Source organism: Caretta caretta, chromosome 21 (assembly GCF_965140235.1).
Source record: "Caretta caretta isolate rCarCar2 chromosome 21, rCarCar1.hap1, whole genome shotgun sequence".
Lineage (NCBI taxonomy): Eukaryota > Metazoa > Chordata > Testudines > Cheloniidae > Caretta > Caretta caretta.
This window is the reverse complement of record NC_134226.1, coordinates 8,463,428-8,482,663: the sequence shown is the minus strand read 5'-3', so window position 1 is coordinate 8,482,663 and position 19,236 is coordinate 8,463,428. Positions and strand designations below refer to the sequence as shown.

General features: G+C 50.7%; 1 protein-coding gene across 4 annotated transcripts in view; it reads left to right on the top strand.

Moving 5' to 3' along the window:
- Positions 1–19,236, top strand: part of ATP2B4 (ATPase plasma membrane Ca2+ transporting 4) — a 100,165-nt gene that overhangs the window by 71,744 nt on the left and 9,185 nt on the right. For 2 of the 4 annotated variants that reach the window (XM_048826306.2, XM_075121959.1), the window contains exons 13-20: positions 1,413–1,592; positions 2,436–2,523; positions 3,162–3,268; positions 6,330–6,521; positions 6,745–6,958; positions 8,832–9,043; positions 10,339–10,446; positions 11,024–11,206. In XM_048826306.2, coding sequence (XP_048682263.1) covers positions 1,413–1,592; positions 2,436–2,523; positions 3,162–3,268; positions 6,330–6,521; positions 6,745–6,958; positions 8,832–9,043; positions 10,339–10,446; positions 11,024–11,206 — 1,284 coding nt within the window. Of the gene's footprint in view, positions 1–1,412; positions 1,593–2,435; positions 2,524–3,161; positions 3,269–6,329; positions 6,522–6,744; positions 6,959–8,831; positions 9,044–10,338; positions 10,447–11,023; positions 11,207–15,795; positions 15,989–19,236 lie in introns of all 4 variants that reach the window. The other 2 variants (XM_048826312.2, XM_048826310.2) reach the window with 2 other exon arrangements.

Here is a 19,236-nt window from a genome sequence, read left to right as displayed (position 1 = left end):
CGTCTCGATTAGATTGCTCATCCGTACTGCAGCACCGGAGGTTCCTGAGCACCGCGGCATCGCGTGGAGGAGGCAATGAGGTTACGTGTCCCTGGGGGCAGTAGAGGAACGGCCCCGCATTCAGTTCCAGGAACGGCTCTGAACAGACCTGCTGTCCTCTAGCACCATGGAGAGAATGAGCTCCTTGGTTCAGAACCGCTCAGCCAGTGCCTCCTACACCGAGCTTAGAAGTGAGCTGGCTCCTGTCAAACTCTCAGTAACTTGAGTCCCCTGTGCGCGACTCAGTACGATGGGGCTCCAGTGCCCAGCATCTGGGCTCCATAGACCCAACTTGCCATGCGCTGCTTCCCCGCTCCTGTGGAGCAAGATGGAGACTCTTTGCCTTGCCCTCGGTTAGCCGCTGCCTGGTTCTTGACGCTAGGAGGCCAGTGTCAAATCAACCACCCCATGGGGTTGGAGAACAAGGCATAGAAGCAAGACTCCGCTCCTTCCTGCTCTCTGGTTCTTGGGGATTCCTCTGTCTGGGGCTTTCCTTCCAGGCTGCCCTGAGCCTTCCACCCTACGCAGCATCCCTCTGCATGATCCTGTTGTTGGTGGCCAGCCCGGCCCAGCCCAGCGGTGCATTGGGACTGAATGAGGCCTGAATTCACCAAAACTTGAACCAACCTCCTGCTCCAACCCCCTCAAGACATCTCAGCCCCACCCTGGGCTCCTTGATCTTCATCCCCCTGGACCTTCTCCCTGGATGGACTCTTCGCACCCCCAGCTCCCTCGCGCACCCAACTTTCCCAGATGCTGCTCCTCAATTTGCCCTGGCTTGCTGCCATGCCTGAACCTCTCCTGACTGCTGGGCCAGGATTCCAGCAATCCTACCTTCATCTGCCGCTCCTTCCCAGGGAGGCCTCCTGCTGCACCAAAGCTGCTAGCATGTCCCTTGTATGCCAGCTTTTCTGTGCCCGTTACCCCAGCCCTCCATTCACACTGTACAGGTGGGGCTCCTTGAGTCTGTCTGACCCTACAGGTTTTTTCCACAGCTTCTTTTTCCAGTCCGTCTCTCTTCCCCCATCTGTCACTTTTCCACAGCAGGGCTGCCCAGAGGATTCAGGGAGCCTGGGGTCTTCGGTGGCAGGGGTCCTTCCGCTCCGGGTCTTCGGGACGCTTTGCCGAAGACGTGGAGCGGAAGGACCCCCACCGCTGCACTGCCGCCAAAGACCCGGAGCGGCAGAAGTGGCAGCGGGTCCTTCACTCCGGGTGTGTTCAGCGGCGCTGAAGGACCCCCCCCGCTGCCAAATTGCCCCTGAAAACTCCCCTGGGGGCCCCTGAAAACTCCCCTGGGGCAAATTGCCCCACTTGCCCCCCCCTCCGCCCGGGTGGCCCTGTTCCACAGTGTTTCTCTCTGACCTCGCCCGTAGGTGCCAGAGGCCATCGTGAAGTGCCAGCGTGCTGGCATCACCGTCCGCATGGTGACAGGCGACAACATCAACACGGCCCGCGCCATCGCTACCAAGTGCGGCATCCTGCTGCCTGGGGAGGACTTCCTGTGCCTGGAGGGCAAGGAGTTCAACCGGCTCATCCGGAATGAGAAGGGAGAGGTAGGAATACAGATAAGGGACCCTGCCTCTGTATGAGTCACTCGGGGCCCTGGGCAATGGACTCCAGAGGCATCTTCGGAAGCGTAGCCTGCTGACAAAGGGTGCGGTTAGCTCCGAACCATAGATCTGGAAGTGCAGCACAGGCAGGAGCAAGAGGCTACCTGCATAATACATGGCCTCTTGGACCAAAACTGAACTGGACCTCGCTGCTTATAATGCTTCGAATGCCTGTCATGGAGAGCTGCCTGCTCAGCTCGTATCAGCTGGAGCTTCTAGCCAGCTTGGCTAGGGGCCAGTGACCCCTGGTAGATGCCTGGGCTCCAGACTTGTCGTGGGAGAAACAGTAAAGTTGAGGTGAAGGGACCATCCAGTCCTCGCTCCCCGTCCTGCCCTACCTAATGATCCTTGGCTCTCAAAATCCTTGGCTGGACAAAATTTTTCAGTGACTGCATTTTTCAGTGAATAAACTAGTTTCAGGCTGAGAAACTGTTCACGAGTTTGGGTCCAATTCTGCCTATCGCTTCAGCTGGGGGGGGAAAACAAAGGGGAAAACTTTTTGGGGAAAGTTGAACTATTTTAATTGGATATTTTTGCTAAATGAACTGTTTTGACTTCTTGTTTTGAAATCGAGCTAGTAAAAACCCCCCGCACCTGAAAACTAAACTAAACTTTTTGGACCCACACTGAATAGTTCGTTCAGTTTTTTTTTTCTTTTCGGCCAGCGAACTGAATGATCAATGATTCGCTCGGCTCTAGTTTTCAAACGCCTGCCTGGCCAGGCCCACGGAGGCAGCTTCACGCTCCTTGACCGACTCAACGTCTCTCTCTTGGTTGGTCCTGCAGGTGGAGCAAGAGCAGCTGGATAAAGTCTGGCCCAAGCTGCGAGTTCTGGCCCGTTCCTCCCCCACGGATAAGCATACGCTTGTGAAAGGTAAGCGCTCCTGTACAAATTCCCACAGGGTAGGGAACCTGGACTCCTGTGTTCTTTTCCTAGCTCTGCCGTTGACTCACTGTGACCTAGAGCAAGACACTTTTTCCCCCATCATTCCTTGTGCCTGACATGTTTTCCCCATCTGTATAACAAGGCTAACTGGTGCTGATCATCTTCCTAGGGGGGCAGTAAGGCTCAAGGACTGAGATCCTTGCAGGGAAGGTGATCTGGAAAGGCAAAGTATCAGCAGTGGTATGATCCTGCCATAGGTGCTGGAACTGGAGGTGCTGGGGTTACGGCTGCACCCCCTGGCTTGAAGTGGTTTCCTCTACAGCGTTGACAGTTTGGTTCAATGGTTCTCAGCACCCCTGCCCCTACAAATAGTTCCAGCACCCCTGCCAGAAGAGACACTGGATGAGAGTCTTAAAAACGGTGCCTGTCCCCAAGGAGAGACGCAGCCCTGCAATATTCAGTGGCTGACAGGTGTCCACATTAAGAGAAGACGTGCCACTGTTATATCGTTGCCACTTTGTGCCGATCTAGTGATTCCCAGGCTAACTGCTACCCAGTGCAGCTCCATCTGTGCAAGGAGCCCATGCTGGGGCCTGTTGCCTTTGAACCCTGTGTCTGTGTTTCAGGAATTATTGACAGCACTGTTGGAGAGCGGCGGCAGGTGGTGGCCGTGACTGGGGACGGGACCAATGATGGCCCAGCCTTGAAGAAAGCTGATGTCGGATTTGCTATGGTATGGAAGAATATGAGTCTTTCTCCGTGTGCTGCATTGTGTTAGAAACATCCTATGGATTTGAAGAGGAGTGAAAACCTTTTGTGGTATAGGAATCGCGCAAAGGCTTACAGGATGTAGTAGAAGAGGAGATCATTTTAATCATCCTATAGAATTTTATCCCTGCTATAAAATTCTCTATAGACTTCATAAGATGGTTCAAACATTTTGCAGGGAGGTGATCACTTTGTATTAAGTGCTATAGGATTTTTGCCACAAGGGTCCTGGAAAATATCCCATACCAAGAAACAATCCTCTTATCCTGGCTTGAAGACGAACCCTCCCTCCTTTTACATTCTTAAAGGGACATTGTCAGATTAAGAATCCTAGCCTTAACGTTCAAACTTGGCTGCTGAAAGCTAATGTCCTAAACCCACACATAGGCACCTAAATAAACATAGCCTGGTTTTCATATAGGCTCAAGACAATGGTAGGTGCAGATGTTCAGCACCTCTGCAAATCAGCCACATGTATTTAGGAGCCTGGCTGAAAGGACCCAGGCCTGGAGTTACTGACCCAAACGGAAAATAAACAACCCCAAATCTTATCTTTCTGTTAATGCATTAGCTTATTTACCCAGAAAGAATCTGAAAATCTAGCTTGCGCTTTGCTGTTAACACTGTTTGCCTACTTTTCTGCATTTCTTTCAAATGGAACCAGGAAAATAAACTGGTCATTTTTCCCCTGGTTTCTAGTCCGTTTCATGGTCAGGTTCTGGTACTCTAGCATAAGGCTGCAGTGTTTGGGTTGCAGCCACTACAGGGGAATGTATGTATGTTTAAACAGATTCCTTTTGGAATTTTCTTTAAACAAAGATCTGTTGGAAGCCGTTTTGCAGGCCTGGGATTTCAAAGGGTTTGCAGGCCCATTTAATCCTCCCGAGCCCCTGCAACATAGTTTTCTGTCTTTCTCTCACTCATTGATTTAGTCCAAGCAATGGACTTGATTGCTGGCTAAAACTAAGGTCTTGAGTCTGCAGGCTGGACATAGGCGTTCTACAGCTGGAGAGGTGACTGGATCGGGTGCTGAAATCCGATGACCAATCCTTTTTGGGGCTGAGTGTTGTGCTGAGAGTTGAAAAGAATGGCTGCCCTGCTGCAGTCTGTGGGGATGGACTTTCCCAACAGGAAACTAAGGGCCCCTTACTGTTTATCTCTGACTATGGACTCCGGAGACTGGGAAACAAACAACGTGGTCAAAATTCAGTGTCACGTTTGCCCTCCTACCAAACCAGGAAATTGACAGCTAGGGACAGAATCTCCCAATACCCAGGCTCAACAGGACCCAGCAGGAGAGCATTAGGCAAAATCATGAAGCTGCTTCCACTTAACACATCTGCACGTAGCTGTGCCTTTGCTCCTGGCAATGGCAGCATCTGTGCAAACTGAGCACCTTCTAGTGCCCACGACTGATTACTGCAGCAAGCAGCCTGATCTCTTTTAAATGGCCATTGTGAAGTGCCTTAGATGTATGTGGCGCTTTGCAAAACACAGAGGGAGTCTTTGCCCCAGAGAGATTGCAGTGGGCACAGGGGTCCACCTGGTTTGGTGCTCATTGCAGGATTACAGTCTCAATTAAGACCAGAGGAGCGGGGCGGGGGTGTGTGCCAAACACGGGAGAGTAAATCCTCAGACACCTCTGCCAGCAAATGAACTATACTGGGTGCAATTTTGGGGGGAAGCCCATCTGTTTCTCTGGAGCTCCCTACCAGAGAGAGCGTGCTTCTGGATCTCAATGGTCCCTGTTTGTATGAACACTTAGCAAAAAGGATCAAGGGGAAATAGCTACTTTTAAGTATTGGGGTAGCCGTGTTAGTCTGTATCCACAAAAACAACACTGAGTACGATGGCACCTTAAAGACTGACTATTGTTGCGTGCTCCATTTCAACACTCTGTGAGGTAAGAGGTGTTGGCAGGAGATCCCATACCAGAATTGACAGCCTGCTGTCCCCAGGTAGGAAGGAAGGTGCTTGGTGCATAGGATGTGGAAGCTGTTCCAAGCATAGAGGGCGTCCTGTAAAGATAGAAGCGGGCTCATTCTGGTCATAGGTCTGATCTGGATCTAAACTTCCAAGGCTTGTCAGCATTGTGCAACAGGCCTGTCTCTGGGAAGAAGCAGAGCACTGGCATGGGGAGGTGGACAGTTTGCCCAGTGACCCCCAATTATACATATAAAATGATGGGGTCTAAATTAGCTGTTACCACTCAAAGAGATCTTGGAGTCATTGTGGAGAGTTCTCTGAAAACATCCACTAAGTGTGCAGCAGAAGTCAAAAAAGCGAACCGAATGTTGGGAATCATTAAGAAAGGGACAGATAAGACCAAAAATATCATATTGTGTCTCTATATAAATCCATGGTACAGCCACATCTTGAATTCTGTGTGCAGATGTGGTCACCCCATCTCAAAAAAGATGCATTGGAATTGGAAAAGGTTCAGAAAAGGGCAACAAAAATGATTCGAGGTATGGAACGGCTTCTGTATGAGGAGAGATTAATAAGACTGGGACTTTTCAGCTTGGAAAAGAGATGACTAAGGGGGGATATGATAGATGTCTATAAAATCATGACTGGCATGGAGAAAGTAAATAAGGAAGTGTTGTTTACTCCTCAACGCAAGAACTAGGGGGCCACCAAATGAAATTAATAGGCAGCAGGTTTAAAACAAAAGGAAGTATTTTTTTCACACTACGCACAGTCAACCTGTGGAACTCCTTGCCAGAGGATATTGTGAAGGCCAAGACTATAACAGGGTTCAAAAAAGAACTAGATAAATTCAGTGGAGGATAGGTCCATCAATGGCTATGAGCCAGGATGGGCAGGGATGGTGTCCCTCGCCTCTGTTTGTCAGAAGCTGGGAATGGGCAATGGGATGGATCACTTGATTACTTGTTCTGCTCATTCCCTCTGGGGCACCTGGCATTGGCCACTGTCGGAAGACAGGATATTGGGCTAGATGGGCCTTTGGTCTGACTCAGTATGGCTGTTCTTATGACTCATCGACACTCTGTTTCCCCCTCAAGGGCATCGCAGGCACAGACGTGGCCAAAGAAGCTTCGGACATCATCCTGACGGATGACAACTTCACCAGCATTGTGAAGGCGGTGATGTGGGGCCGCAACGTGTACGACAGTATCTCCAAGTTCCTGCAGTTCCAGCTGACCGTCAACGTGGTGGCCGTCATCGTCGCTTTCACAGGAGCCTGCATCACACAGGTAAGGAGGCCTGGGGAGCAACCTAGTGCTTAGAGCTGGATGGGACTTGAAGCCAGGAGTCCTTGGCTTAGCTGCTGATTTGCCAAGAGACCTTGGGGGTGGGGTGGGGGTAGATAAAATAATCATGACAAAGCATCCAGTGAGCGGCAGAGGTGGTGGTGGTGGTTTTATGTATTGAGCAAAGAGACCACGTTCTCCTCGGGGGATTCTTCTCCCTCTGCAGGACTCTCCGCTGAAGGCCGTCCAGATGCTGTGGGTGAACTTGATCATGGACACCTTTGCGTCCTTAGCCCTTGCCACAGAGCCCCCCTCGGAGTCCCTCCTGCTGCGCCGGCCGTACGGCCGCAACAAGCCCCTGATCTCCCGCACCATGATGAAGAACATCCTGGGGCACGCAGTGTACCAGCTCACCATCATCTTCACTCTGCTCTTTGCAGGTGAGTCTCTGAGGCCATAGGGAAGGGGGAACTTCCTCACCAGCCACCCCCTCTGCCTCTAAACCAGTGAGAGGTAAATCCAGGTAGTCTATCTAATCCAGCTGGGCATGTGCCCACCTACAGTGACCCCAGTTCAGTGAATCCCATTGTCTGCACCAGAATCTAATCTACTGGGTGCAGAGAGCACGCTGTAGCCAAGAAAGTGGCTCCTTTTTTCAGCTCTCCACTAAGTAAAGGGTTAATGAAATGAACACTTCTATTTTTTTTTTTTTTTTTTATTTTGCTGCTGGAGATGGATTGGCTCCCGGGATCCGTAATAAGCCTATAGGACCTTAAACGCCGAGATTGGTCGTTCAGTTCTGGCCCTGCTCCGCAGCTACTGCAGGTGGCTGCTGCGTGGGCTGTGTGGAAATGACCTTGGTGGGACTCTGTCTAATGCCAAGTGAGTCAGCATCCACAACACAAACCATAGCTACCGCCCGTTCTGAACAGCCGCCTCATGTAGGCCGAGAACGCAGTGGGCGCTCTGCCGTCCCCGACACGAAGCTTCCACCTCAGGGAGCCGAGGGCAGCGAGATGGGGGAGGGAGCTGCTGCTGATCCTCTTGGGATGAAGGAAGGACGTGGCCATCCATGGCTGCCTGTATGGCATTACATTCCCATCTGTTTAAAGACTTCCAGTGCCTCCTGTGGGGCCCAACGCAGGGACATCCAGGTGTCTGAATGGGCTCTGCCTGGCTTATCCATGATGCATTGCACTTTGCTGGTGCCCTCAGTCAAACTAACTGAGACAGGCATCTGTTTCCCCACATTCCCTTTGTCCACCCCCCATGTTTCCATAATCCAGCTTCTCCTGCAATTAGAAAGCCAAACTGGGGGAAGGTCCTATCTTTTACTGGACCAACTTCTGTTGTGGGGGAGAGACATGCTTTTGAGCTACACAGAGCTCTTCTTCAGGGCTGGGAAAGTGACTCGGGCTATGTCTACACGACATCATTTACAGCGCACTTCCGGTAAAGACTCTCTAAGCCAACGGGGGAGAGCCTTCCAGTCAGCTTAATGAGTCCTGCCTCCACAGGAGGCGGTAGCTATGGGAGAAGTTCTCCTGCTGACGGCACTGTCTGCACCGGCGTGCATCACTCAGAGGTGTGTATTAGTCACACTCCGAGTGACATAACTTATACCGAAGTAATCTGTAGTGTACACACAGCCTCAGTGTCCCTGCTAAATTTGAGGTGGAACAGATTGTTTAGCATAAATAGTTAACGCCTTTCAAGGACCATTCAAGGTGAAGTGGCCTGTTTCCACCCCTCCAGTCACAGGGTGGAGAAGGAGGGCGGGGTGAGAAGTAGCTGGGTGGAGCGGGGTGGACTGGAGTGGATTGCAGATTGTTGTAATTGGCCATAAATCCAGTATTTCTATTCTGTCCATGATTTTTAGTGTCTAGCAGAGTAGTGAACTTAAATGTCCAGTCTCTTCTTTTCAAGGTGTTTTGCAGGTTTCCTTTGAGGATGAGGACAGATCAAGTGACCGCTTTGTGAAAAGTGGTCACCCACAGGTGATGCAGTGTGTTTGTCTTATCATTTTCCTGTGCGAGTTCATTCAAGAGCGTAGTGATGGTCTGGTGTCACCTACAGAGTTGCTATTGGGGCATTTAGTGCACTGGGTGAGGTCCACCGCATGGTGGTGTGATAGGCATGTGTAGGAACCATGGGCCGATAAGAGATTACCTCCCCCGCTTTGTCTCTCCCCAATCCTGGGACCAACACGGCGCCAACACCTCTCCTTCTGCAGTGTCCGTTCAAATTCCAGGTTATGCATGAAGGGGCAGGGAAAAGACCCACCAAGTTTCTCTTTCACCTCCTGTCTGATAGGTGAGAAGTTCTTTGATATTGACAGTGGCCGGAACACGCCACTGCACTCCCCGCCCTCCGAACACTACACCATTGTCTTCAACACCTTCGTCATGATGCAGCTGTTCAACGAGATCAATGCTCGCAAGATTCACGGCGAGAGGAACGTCTTTGATGCCATCTTCCGGAATCCCATCTTCTGCACGGTGGTGCTGGGAACCTTTGCTGCCCAGGTAACAGCCACGGGCGCTGAGAGCAGTGTGGGTGCGTGTGGACTAGAGATAGACAGTGCGTGCTGAAGAGAGGAAGGATGGGCCAGTGGTTAGGGCACTAGCCTGGGTCTCAGGAGAGCAGGGTTTGATTCTCTGCTCTGCCACAGACACCCTCTGTGACCTTGGGCAAGTTCTTTAGCCTCTCTGTGCCTCAGTTCCCCACCTTTAAATGGAGATAATGGTCCTTCCTTACCTTGCAGGGTGTTGCAAAGATAAATGCATTAATGCTGATGAGCTGCTCAGATACTACGGTGATGGGTCTATATACCCCTAGATAGAGCTAGAAATGGCCTTGAAAACTGTGTTTTGCCTGACCAAGAAGTAGTTTGGATTCAGGGTCCATTTTATCCAGAGCCCTGCAGTCAAGGTGGGGCTAGATAAAAGGTTCTGGTTCTGGCCCGACTCCCAGCCAGATGCTGACATGGATGAGCATGCAGAGTTTCCATTCTGTTGCTCTGGGGTTTGGAGTTTTACAGCTCTGAATTGTACATCCTGTACAGGCCACTGCCTGGGCTGTTAATTTTGTCCATTTTTCAGTAAAAACACTTGGCGTGTGCCTAGTTGTTAAGCCTGCCACTCCCTTTTGAGACGAGGAAAATTTGAGAGTGGCTGGGTGTGTGGCGCAGAAGCCTCCTCTCACAGCATCTGGGGAGCTCGGCTGCAAAGAGCATTTATTGGAGAGTGGGTTTCCAGAGCTGTCCAGATGATGCCCTTTGCTCGGTGTTGTGACACTGGGCTATGAAAGAGGATAAAGCACAAGTTGTTGTGGTTTCTTTGACCCTTTTCTGGGTCTGGATGAAATACCTGCTCCAATATACTGGCCCGACCCAGGTGCAAACTGGAACAGGATTGGGAGAACTAGTCAAAATCTTCTTACAGTGGAAATTTCTTTTCTATGAGAAACCGCCTTTTCAGCTTTTTTTAGTTTTGAAATTTTCTGGTTTGTCAGTGAAAAACAGTTCGGAAAACGTTTTTTTTTTTAAATGGGGGTGATGTGGAGTAAAAAAACTGAACATTTTCAAGGGGCAAATACTTAGTTTCCCTCCAAATGCATTTGGTGGGAAATCCTTAGCATTTTCCAGCCCCCCAAGTTGTAGCTTTGCTGTCCTGCACCCAGTGACACCACTGGTCTACACTGAAAGCATCCCGAACCGGCCGCTTGAGGAGGAAGAAACTCCCAAATGCTACGCAACCTCTCTGACTGCGTGTCCCCTCTAACAGCCCCCCGGCGTGTGCTCTTCTTTCCTGCACTGCAGATCCTCATCGTGGAGTTTGGTGGGAAGCCGTTCAGCTGCTCTGGGCTCACCCTGAGCCAGTGGCTCTGGTGCATCTTTATCGGTGTTGGAGAGCTGCTTTGGGGCCAGGTGAGGGCTGGGCTGATGACCCCACCCCCACGGTATATTTCCAAACCCACAGCCCCAATGGAAACATTGGATCACTATCCCTCCATCTACACACACACATTTGTATAATACCTAGTCCTGCCATGAGTGCAAGGGACTGGACTAGATGACCTCTCAAGGTCCCTTCCAGTTCTATGATTCTATACAGGAGTTAGTGTCTCCCTACTTCCTCCTCTTCTCTCTTCTCTCCCCCCCCCCCCCCCCCCCCCCGCGCGCAAGTTTGCTTCCTTCTGCTCAAAACAGAGGGAGAGCTCTCGTCCTCTGGCTGGGGCTGTGAGATGAACACCCTCTTTCCCCACCCCATATATGCCCTGGGGGGTTGCCATAAAGCATTGGAGGGGAGTGCTGCTCTAGGCTGGCAGATGAGGGCTCTCCCTCTTTCTAACTACTGCCTTTTGAGCCACTTGGGGCTGCAGGCGAGCCAGCCTGAGCAATACTGCCGGGGGACTCTTGGGGGATGGGGAGCGCAGGTGTGTCATGCCCAGGTCGGTACAGGTGATGGCGAGGGATTAACCCATGGTTTCCTGTGTCTCTGTAGCTGATCTGCAGTGTTCCAACCAGTCAGCTGAAGTTCCTGAAGGAAGCTGGACATGGTACCACCAAGGAGGATATTCCAGAAGAGGACCTGCCGGAGGACATGGATGAGATTGACCATGCTGAAATGGAGCTCCGGCGGGGGCAGATTCTGTGGTTCAGGGGCCTCAACAGGATACAGACTCAGGTACTGTGTGGGGCACTGAAGTGCCGCTTCCTGCTTTCCCAGGGGCCCTGGCCGAAGAGATCGAGTGCCATCCTGTTCCCTGTGCAGCTCCTCGTGGCCACGGTGACACTTCAGCCCCTCCAGGGTCTAGAATTCCCACTGCCAGGGCCTTTCTGATCAGTGAGCCAGGCCTGTGGGCATGCACTGCTGCTTAGCCGTGTGTGCATAGCACGCCCGATTCCCAGTGGGGCCAGGGCTACAATGAGAGTGGGGGGGTTGTAGCTACTGTGGGGAGGGATCTGTGCCTTGCACAGCTGGGGGGGGCAGGCTCAGAGCTGCATGGCCCTCTGTTAATGGGGCTTGGGCAGGTGACCTTGCAACCATGGATGGTGCAGCTGGATGGACATCAGTGGGCCTTTTTCTAAGCATTGTCTGCAGGATGGCTGCTCCCCTAGTGGGAAGTAGATGCTGGGCAGCCTTAGTCAAGCCCTGACAAAAGATCCTGCTCTAGGACGGCCTGTCTACCTGCAGTCTGGGATGGAGTTGAATATGCTGCGGGAGATGGGGCATTTAGCACCCAGGTGTTCTCCTTTTTTTCTGCATTGCAGGTGTGTAAGAACCCCGTTCTATAGGGATCAAAGCTCCACCCCTTTCCCTTCCCCACATGTCCTCTTCTCATTCACTTCAGCGGCCTTTGGATCAAGCTGTTTCAAACCCCAGACTCAAGATGAGGACAGCAGCCCGAGCTCAGCAGAGCCAGGCTGGCTTAGTTTGGTGGAGTGGTGGAGCTGCTTGTTGGGACTTGCCACTCTTGAGTGCCCACTCTGTTCCTAGCAGGGAAGTTGGGGCTTTTCCGCATCAGCTATTTTGCACAAGCATTATTGGCTTTCACCACTCTGGAGCCAACACGCTCTCTTGCTCTGGCCACCTTCGCAGTGTGGTGGTGACCCGTACCACAGTGACTTTTCACACTCCCTCCCCATTGGTTTTATTTATCTCTCCTCTTCCCTGCTACTCCCCCAGTCTCCTGATAAGTCCCCTCTCATGGGCCTCTCCATCTACTGTCCCCCATGCTGTAGCTAGAAGGGGAGAATTGTACGAGGGAAAGAAGCCTAGTTTTGGTTTCTCTAATAGTTTTCTTTTCCGTTGCAGTTTTAAAAATCTCACTGACCGTTTTTAATTGTTTTTGCCAAAGAGCATATTTGTCCTTGGGACCCTCCTCTGCTCTTTCCCCCTGAAAGGAAGCGTCTCATCCTGGAGAATACAGCTTGCACACGAGCTGCTCACGTTTCTCTACCAGCCATTCCCTTCTCGATGTTTCTCTTGTTAAGCACCCGCTCCCTACCCCCAGGGCCCCCTCTGCTCCATGCTGGTAGAGGCTTTCTCTGTCCTGCTCACCTCCTGCCCCACATTGGGACGGTACAAGGCTGGGGATGAAGAGGTGGGAGGCAAAGACCAAAGTGAGGAATGCAATGCCCAATGACCTGCAAGCTCCTGAAGCGTGCTCCCAGACTGCTAGCAGCGGGCTCTCCTCCTTGCTTTCCTGGGTCAAATGCCGTGCTAGGAAGCTCATGTATTCAGCGTGGATGTGAGGAACAAAGAATTCACGCTCTTCTGCAAGTGGCACATTCATTCCCCCTCCTCATCTGCTCTGGGTATTTCCCTTGTGTTGGCCTGTCCGTTCTTCCCCTGCCCTCTGGTGTCCTGGCTGCAGATTGGGCAGTTGCCTAATAGCATGAGCTGTCCGGCTGGGAATAGAAGGGGCTTTTCAGCCCCTTGGAGCGGGGCCTAGTATCTGTCGACCTGGAGCGTCGCCATTGCCCTGCCTCCAGCTAAACAAGTCTGAGGGGGGAATTGATAGCCAGAAAGCATCTTCCTCAAAGGCCTCTGGAAAACTTACCTGCCTGGAGGAGTCTGTCTGCTCCCTACCACTACAGCCTCATAGGCACAGCAAGGGCCAGTCCTTTCATTTCCCTTTGCTCTTTACCCAGCTCCCAGGAACCAGAGCCCAGTGATGAGACACGAGGGGGAAGGGAGTGGGATAACTGCTGAGCTGCCTTTGGTTGTCACGCATTTATTTTTCCTTCCCAACTCTCCTGCCTTTGACAAAACCACGCACTACCAGAGCGGGTTCTGAGGGGCTGGGGATGCTTCCCTCTGGCATCCGAGTCCGGTGGGAATTTCAGAGTGAAATTCCTCCGAGGAGAAGCGGGAGGAGGTGTCATTCGGGTGGGAGCTCAGGACAATATCTGCGAGTAAGTCCATGTGTGGCACATGGAAGCTATTATAAACCCAAGAAGAAATATCTCCTGAGACCCATATCGGCCAGGCTATATCCTCTTGGCTTTGTACAGTGGTTTCTTCTTCCCTGCCCAAGCAAGCAAACACCCACCCCACCCCATGTTCACCTTTTTTTCCACCACAAAGGCTACTAGAGGTTTCTGAATGTGAAGATACCAATCTGACCACCTCCACTTCTCCTGCCTAGGGACCCTGCCAGAGTTACCATCTGATTGTTAAACATACAAGGGATAAGAAGGGAGCAGTGTTTGTTTTGTGTGTTTCAGAATCATGTGATACACTTGGAATGAGAATTTTAGGGTGGCTGCATTTCAAAGAAACAAGGGGGGCTGGGGCCACTCCATGGAACAGAGGTGCCGAGATGAGGCCTCAGTATTCTCATGGACGTTGGATTCACAAAGCTTGGGCACTGTTAAAGTGTAGGTACCTGCTTCCAGAACAGTGGCCAACCAGCAAAAGGTTCCTTAAGCCCACTGGACTGGGAGATGTGCCCATGTGGGATTCGCATGCATGTCCTGTTTCATATGTGGAAATTGTGGTGCTCACAGCCTAAGTGTGACACTTTTTTTATTTTTGCAGCACACAGGAAATGCGTGTGATCCACACCAAAGCCACGTGTATATGGTTTAAAAATATATATATATTGGAGCATGGCCCACATTGAGGTCACTGTGAGTTGTGTGTTGAAAAACACAAGCCGGGGGGTACATATGACTGAAGCCAACATGTGACTTTTGTCATCTGAGCTCCTATTCTTTTAAGCTTTAGTGCTGGCTTGTATCTGCCAGACTGGGATATTTTTGCAGTGGGATATGGGGAAAACCAATTGCCTTGGGGTCAGATGTTGCTGGTCATTGGGACACCGGCTGCGTTTGCTAATTTCTCAAGCTAGCCTGCCGCGTGATAACGCCTTTGGGAATACCATCCCGTTACAAGAACGATCCAGACTTGCCGGAGTACGGTAGGTAGAAATTTCTGTAATGTAGTGCTGCAGAGGTGCTGCAGGTCCTAGGCGTTGCCTCCAAACCAGTTGGAAGAATTGAGGTAGCGATACCAGTGGCCACCATGCAGTGCCCATGTGTCCGTACTGGAGCCCGTTTACTGACGAAGCTTTGCGTTCTTGCCTCATGAAAAATGCTACTTGCTTTTGCAACGCTATGCAAAGCCCTGGGCTCTTTCCAGCGTATGTCTGTCCTGCAAATCCCAGCACACCCGCCTGGAGATCAAAACCCTGGAGTTCTAGGCTTCCAGGGGAGTGTCCTAAACAAATGTGCCTTAAAGGAAAACTGCAGTGATTCTTTCATGATAGCCCTGGCTGGTCGCAGGAAAAACGTGCCTGCATCGCAGTATGAGAATGAAACCAGGAAATGGCAAAGCAGTGCATGGAATACCCACTAGGATGGACTGGGCAGCTGCATGCCCTTCCTTGGGGTTACCGTTTTTAATAAGGATCACGTGACCAGGGCAGTGGCCAGAAACACAAGGAAGCTGCAGGGACACGTAGCCGCCTGGTTCTACCTGTATGGACCAAGAGAGAGCTAGGAGAGTCAAAATTCAGCGCCATGTAAATCCCCAGGTGTAACTGGTACTGCTCTGAGCTTCCTTCCTTGGAATGTGTCCGCAGGCTGATGCTGCGGCTGCTTCCTTATTTCATAGCTGTTGTGGTTTGGTTTTGTTTTTCCTTTATATTTAGGGCATTTGCATAAATCACTGGGTGGTTCAGGGCCTGATCCTGAGAGGGGCTGAGCATCTGTGAGCCCTTTCGGCTTTAGTGGGAGTTGTGGACGCTTGGCGTGTTTCCGGAGTCAGCCTCTTACTCAGTCCAATGAAAGACCTGACTGATTGGAAATGCTTTTCTATCCCATTGCCGTTTTCTAGAATACAGGCTGCACACTGTATCAGTTGCCAGCTCACACCTGCACCCATCCCCTCCCGCTCTCTGTCTCTCTTTCCGCACCTCCTGCAGGTTGCCTTTATATACTAGATCCTTTCCCCTCACTGCCCCGACTCCTTTGGGCCTGTAAAGATTGCACCTGATGCAAACTACAGAGAGAGGGAGGGAAAGACTGAAAGCTAACGTCTAATCTTTGCTCCATGTCTCTGCTTTTGGATCACCTGCCAAAACTGTATTTATGGGAATGTAATCTGAAATGGGTTTTTCCGCTCTTCTCCCTACCCACCTCCATCCTCTCTTCCTTATTGTCTTGTTTGTGTCTGTCCCTGTCTGCCCAGCCTCCCCTCCTCCCTCCCCCCTTCCTCTTGTTCTCTGACTGTGGGGCGAAGCTATCTCACTCTCTGATTCTTTACAGATGGACGTAGTTTACACATTCCAGACCGGCGCCTCCTCTTTACAGGGAGCCCTCAGGAGACAGCCTTCCATCGTGAGCCAGCACCACGATGTAAAACATGTTTCTAGCCCAACCCATGTAGCTCTTTCCTCCGTCAATTCCACTCCCACCACCTCTGCTGCTGCTGCTGCTGCTGCATCTCCTACTGCGGGCAGTGAGTGATAGTCTCTATTACAATGCATGACTTCCTAATAACCACGAGAAAGCACTTGCATCGACCTAACCAAACCTGTTCTCTCTTCCTCCTCTTTTATCCTTGACTTGGCCCAATGATTCCCTGTCTCGATGCAGGGGCAGGGTGGAGAGGCCATTTGTTTCTTTTAAAGCTGTTGCATCTTTAACCATGTTTTAAAACCCTTTCCAGTTTGTTTCCTTCTCTCCTCCTTGTTGCTTCTTTTATCTTTTCTCCTCCCTGCAGGATTTTGATGGATGTTTTTTTTTCCTTCCCATGGGTGCAAAATTTGAGGTTCTTTAAAAGAACCATGTGGGACGAAGGACCCCCCCCAATAAAATGAGGGAAGCCATTCTTTCCACAAGTCAGGATTTCTGACCTGGCTCTCCTCAAATCCTCTGAGCTGGTGTTTTCCCTTAAGTCTTGGCTTGTTGGAGGTCAGCGGGACCACTTAGCTTTAGCGCTAACTTGTAGTTGAACAGCCCCCAGACTGGCCTTCACAAGAACTTGCATGTTGCGTGAGCCACAAGTCACTGGAATTGACAGAGCCCTGTGCAGAGGACTACTGCTTAAGTTCCCCCCACAAAGCAATGTTGCGAGGTCTTAGGGCCATAATCAGGTCCGCGCTTAAGCACGTGCTTAAATCGCAGTCAGTGGGCCTTGAGGACGTTTTGAGAGTGAAGCATCATTTAATGCTATAGGGCCAATCGCACGTGTCCAGAATATTGAACGGTCCAGTACTTCTGGGCACAGTGTGGGCCTACCACCACCTGCATGGCACCAACCCCCTCCACATGACTTTGCATGTGAGGTCATGCCACACGGGAGGCTGCCATTTTGAAGAGCGTGCCGCCCCACCCCCACCAATGTGACCTTGCACGCACAGTCCGTACGAGGACATGCTGGGGGTGGGGGGACAGCATGCACTTAATTATGGCATCCCCGGTCCAATACAAGACAAAACCACATCCAGTTTTGTCTCGGATGGGGACAAACCACCTCAAAAAAGGATTGCCTGGTTTATAAGCAGACAAATGACCTCCCTATTTAATGCTGTCCTAAGTAGGAAGCACATGTGTAAGTGCTTTCCTGAATTGGGGGTTACATGGGATGCTACTGGCATGTAGGCCTGTTTCTGGGCCTTTGAATTTCACCCTGTATGTGCAAATTAGGTAGATCACCTAGACAGCTGATTTTAAAAATGTTTATAGAATCTCACTGTCCACTTACATGTGGAAACACCTGGCACTGAACGTGCCAAGGTTGCGAGTGCACAGTTAATCATGCCTAGCTCTTCTATGGTACTTTCCATCCATAGATCTTCAAGCGCTTTGCAAATTTAGATACCAAGTTTGTGGGGGGGGGGGAATCCTGGCCCTGTTGAAGTCAGTGGGAGTTTTGTCATTCAGTGGAGTCAGACTTCCACCTAGTGAATTTATAGGGGTTTGCCTTTTTGTTTACTTGAGCCTCTATGCACCAGCGTAGTGGGCTTCTCAGAAGGGAATCTGCTCAGTTTGGGGGAGGATGATCAATATATTTAACCACACAATAGAGCTCCAGCAAAGGGAGGGAAACATAGTGGATGCCAATGTGTTCCACCAAAACACCATTTTTGCTCATTGATTAATGTTCTACTTGATTGCGGGAGGGAATCGATGAGCCCTACCAGATAACAACTTTCCCAAAAGCTAAACCAGGTTGCTAAGGGTTCCCTCCATTTTATCTAGACTTGGCTCTACTTCCTTTCTGCTGTTCTCTCTTCTTCTAAAAACTCTGTATCCCTGAATACAGATTAACTGAGCCGCTCTGTCTTTCCCCTTATTACTTCCTGGTGGAAAGTCCTACAGTGCCAGATCTCAGCAGTCCTGAATTGGGTGGTGATGTAACAAAGGGGAGACCTCATGAGTGAACCAAAGCTGGTGGCTTGTAGATTTAGGCTGTGTCTCCATTGGGAATTTTTGCCCTGATTGCAGCTATCGGTGTCCCAGCTCCACCAAGGCTGAATAGGGTAAAGCACTAGAGTAAAGGGCAAGCCACACCTTTGCATTGTTGATCTCTGTTTCAAAGAGCGGTGAGCTTGGCCAGTACAAGCGGTAGCTTGACCTAGGGGTTTGCCTGGGTTCACCTAGTCCAGGGGCTGGAATTGGGGCAAACTCCCAATGTAGCTGATGCTTGAAATGCTGTGGAAAAGTTGGAATCAAGAGGAAAAGCAGGTCCTTGTTCTGGGCATGGAAGATAGGGGGTGTTCATTTTCAGAGAAATTGAAACATGTCATTGACATCACCCTTTGTGTGTCTGCATAGACTCTAGCCACTCCTGTGGATTGCCGACATTTCTGCATGGGAAGTTCTTAAACTGTTCCACTCCCCATGAAGTGGCCATAATTAATGCAGTGCTCTGAAAACTCACTAGTCATGGACAAACGTCCTACGGCTTGGAATTGGGGGGTGGGGGGATCATCTGGATAAGTTCAGATGCTTGATCCGAACCTGAGGCAAAGGTGGGCTGGGTAGTCTTGCACCGAAAGGCTTTCTTGCAAGGAGCATCAGAAATCCTGCTTCTAGCTAGGCTGCAAATAACAAGAACAACATTTCTTGCAGTTTTTTCTGAACTTGCACCTGAACCCAGAAGTGCTGAGTAGATGCTTGAAAACCAAACACAATGAGAAAAAGCCAGTGAAATGTTTCACCCCTCAGTGATGTGGTTCCAGTTTGGAGCAAGGGTTTGGATGGACTTTTATTTTCTCCAGACTGGTGAACCCATCCCTAAACTGTTCCTCCTTTGCTTGTCTTCCTACTCAGAGATCCGTTAACAACAAAGTGGAATTTGCATTGGTTTTATGTTAGTTCTGCTGACAGCTTCTTACGATGATCAACCGCAGAAATAATGGGGCCTGCATGGGGGAAGGCAACAAAATATTTCCTTGATGAGCTGAGTGGGGAATTAACATGTTAGAGGAGCCAAAACCATACATGGACATCTGGACCAACCAGTTGTAATTATCCTCCTGGATAGGTCGCTGCCTGCACAGTTAAAGCCCAGAAACTTTGGATCTCAGAGCACGAGCCTCTTCTGTCTGAGCTAAAGGAGCAGCTGTGCTCGCTCTGTGGAAGAAGTGGACTGATAAACCTCTGCATGTGATCTAGCCAGAGGCCGGAGACAAAGTGCCATGCTGTTAGGGGAGGTTACTCACTTGTGTTAAAAGCTGAAAAGCAAGTGATGGCACTAGT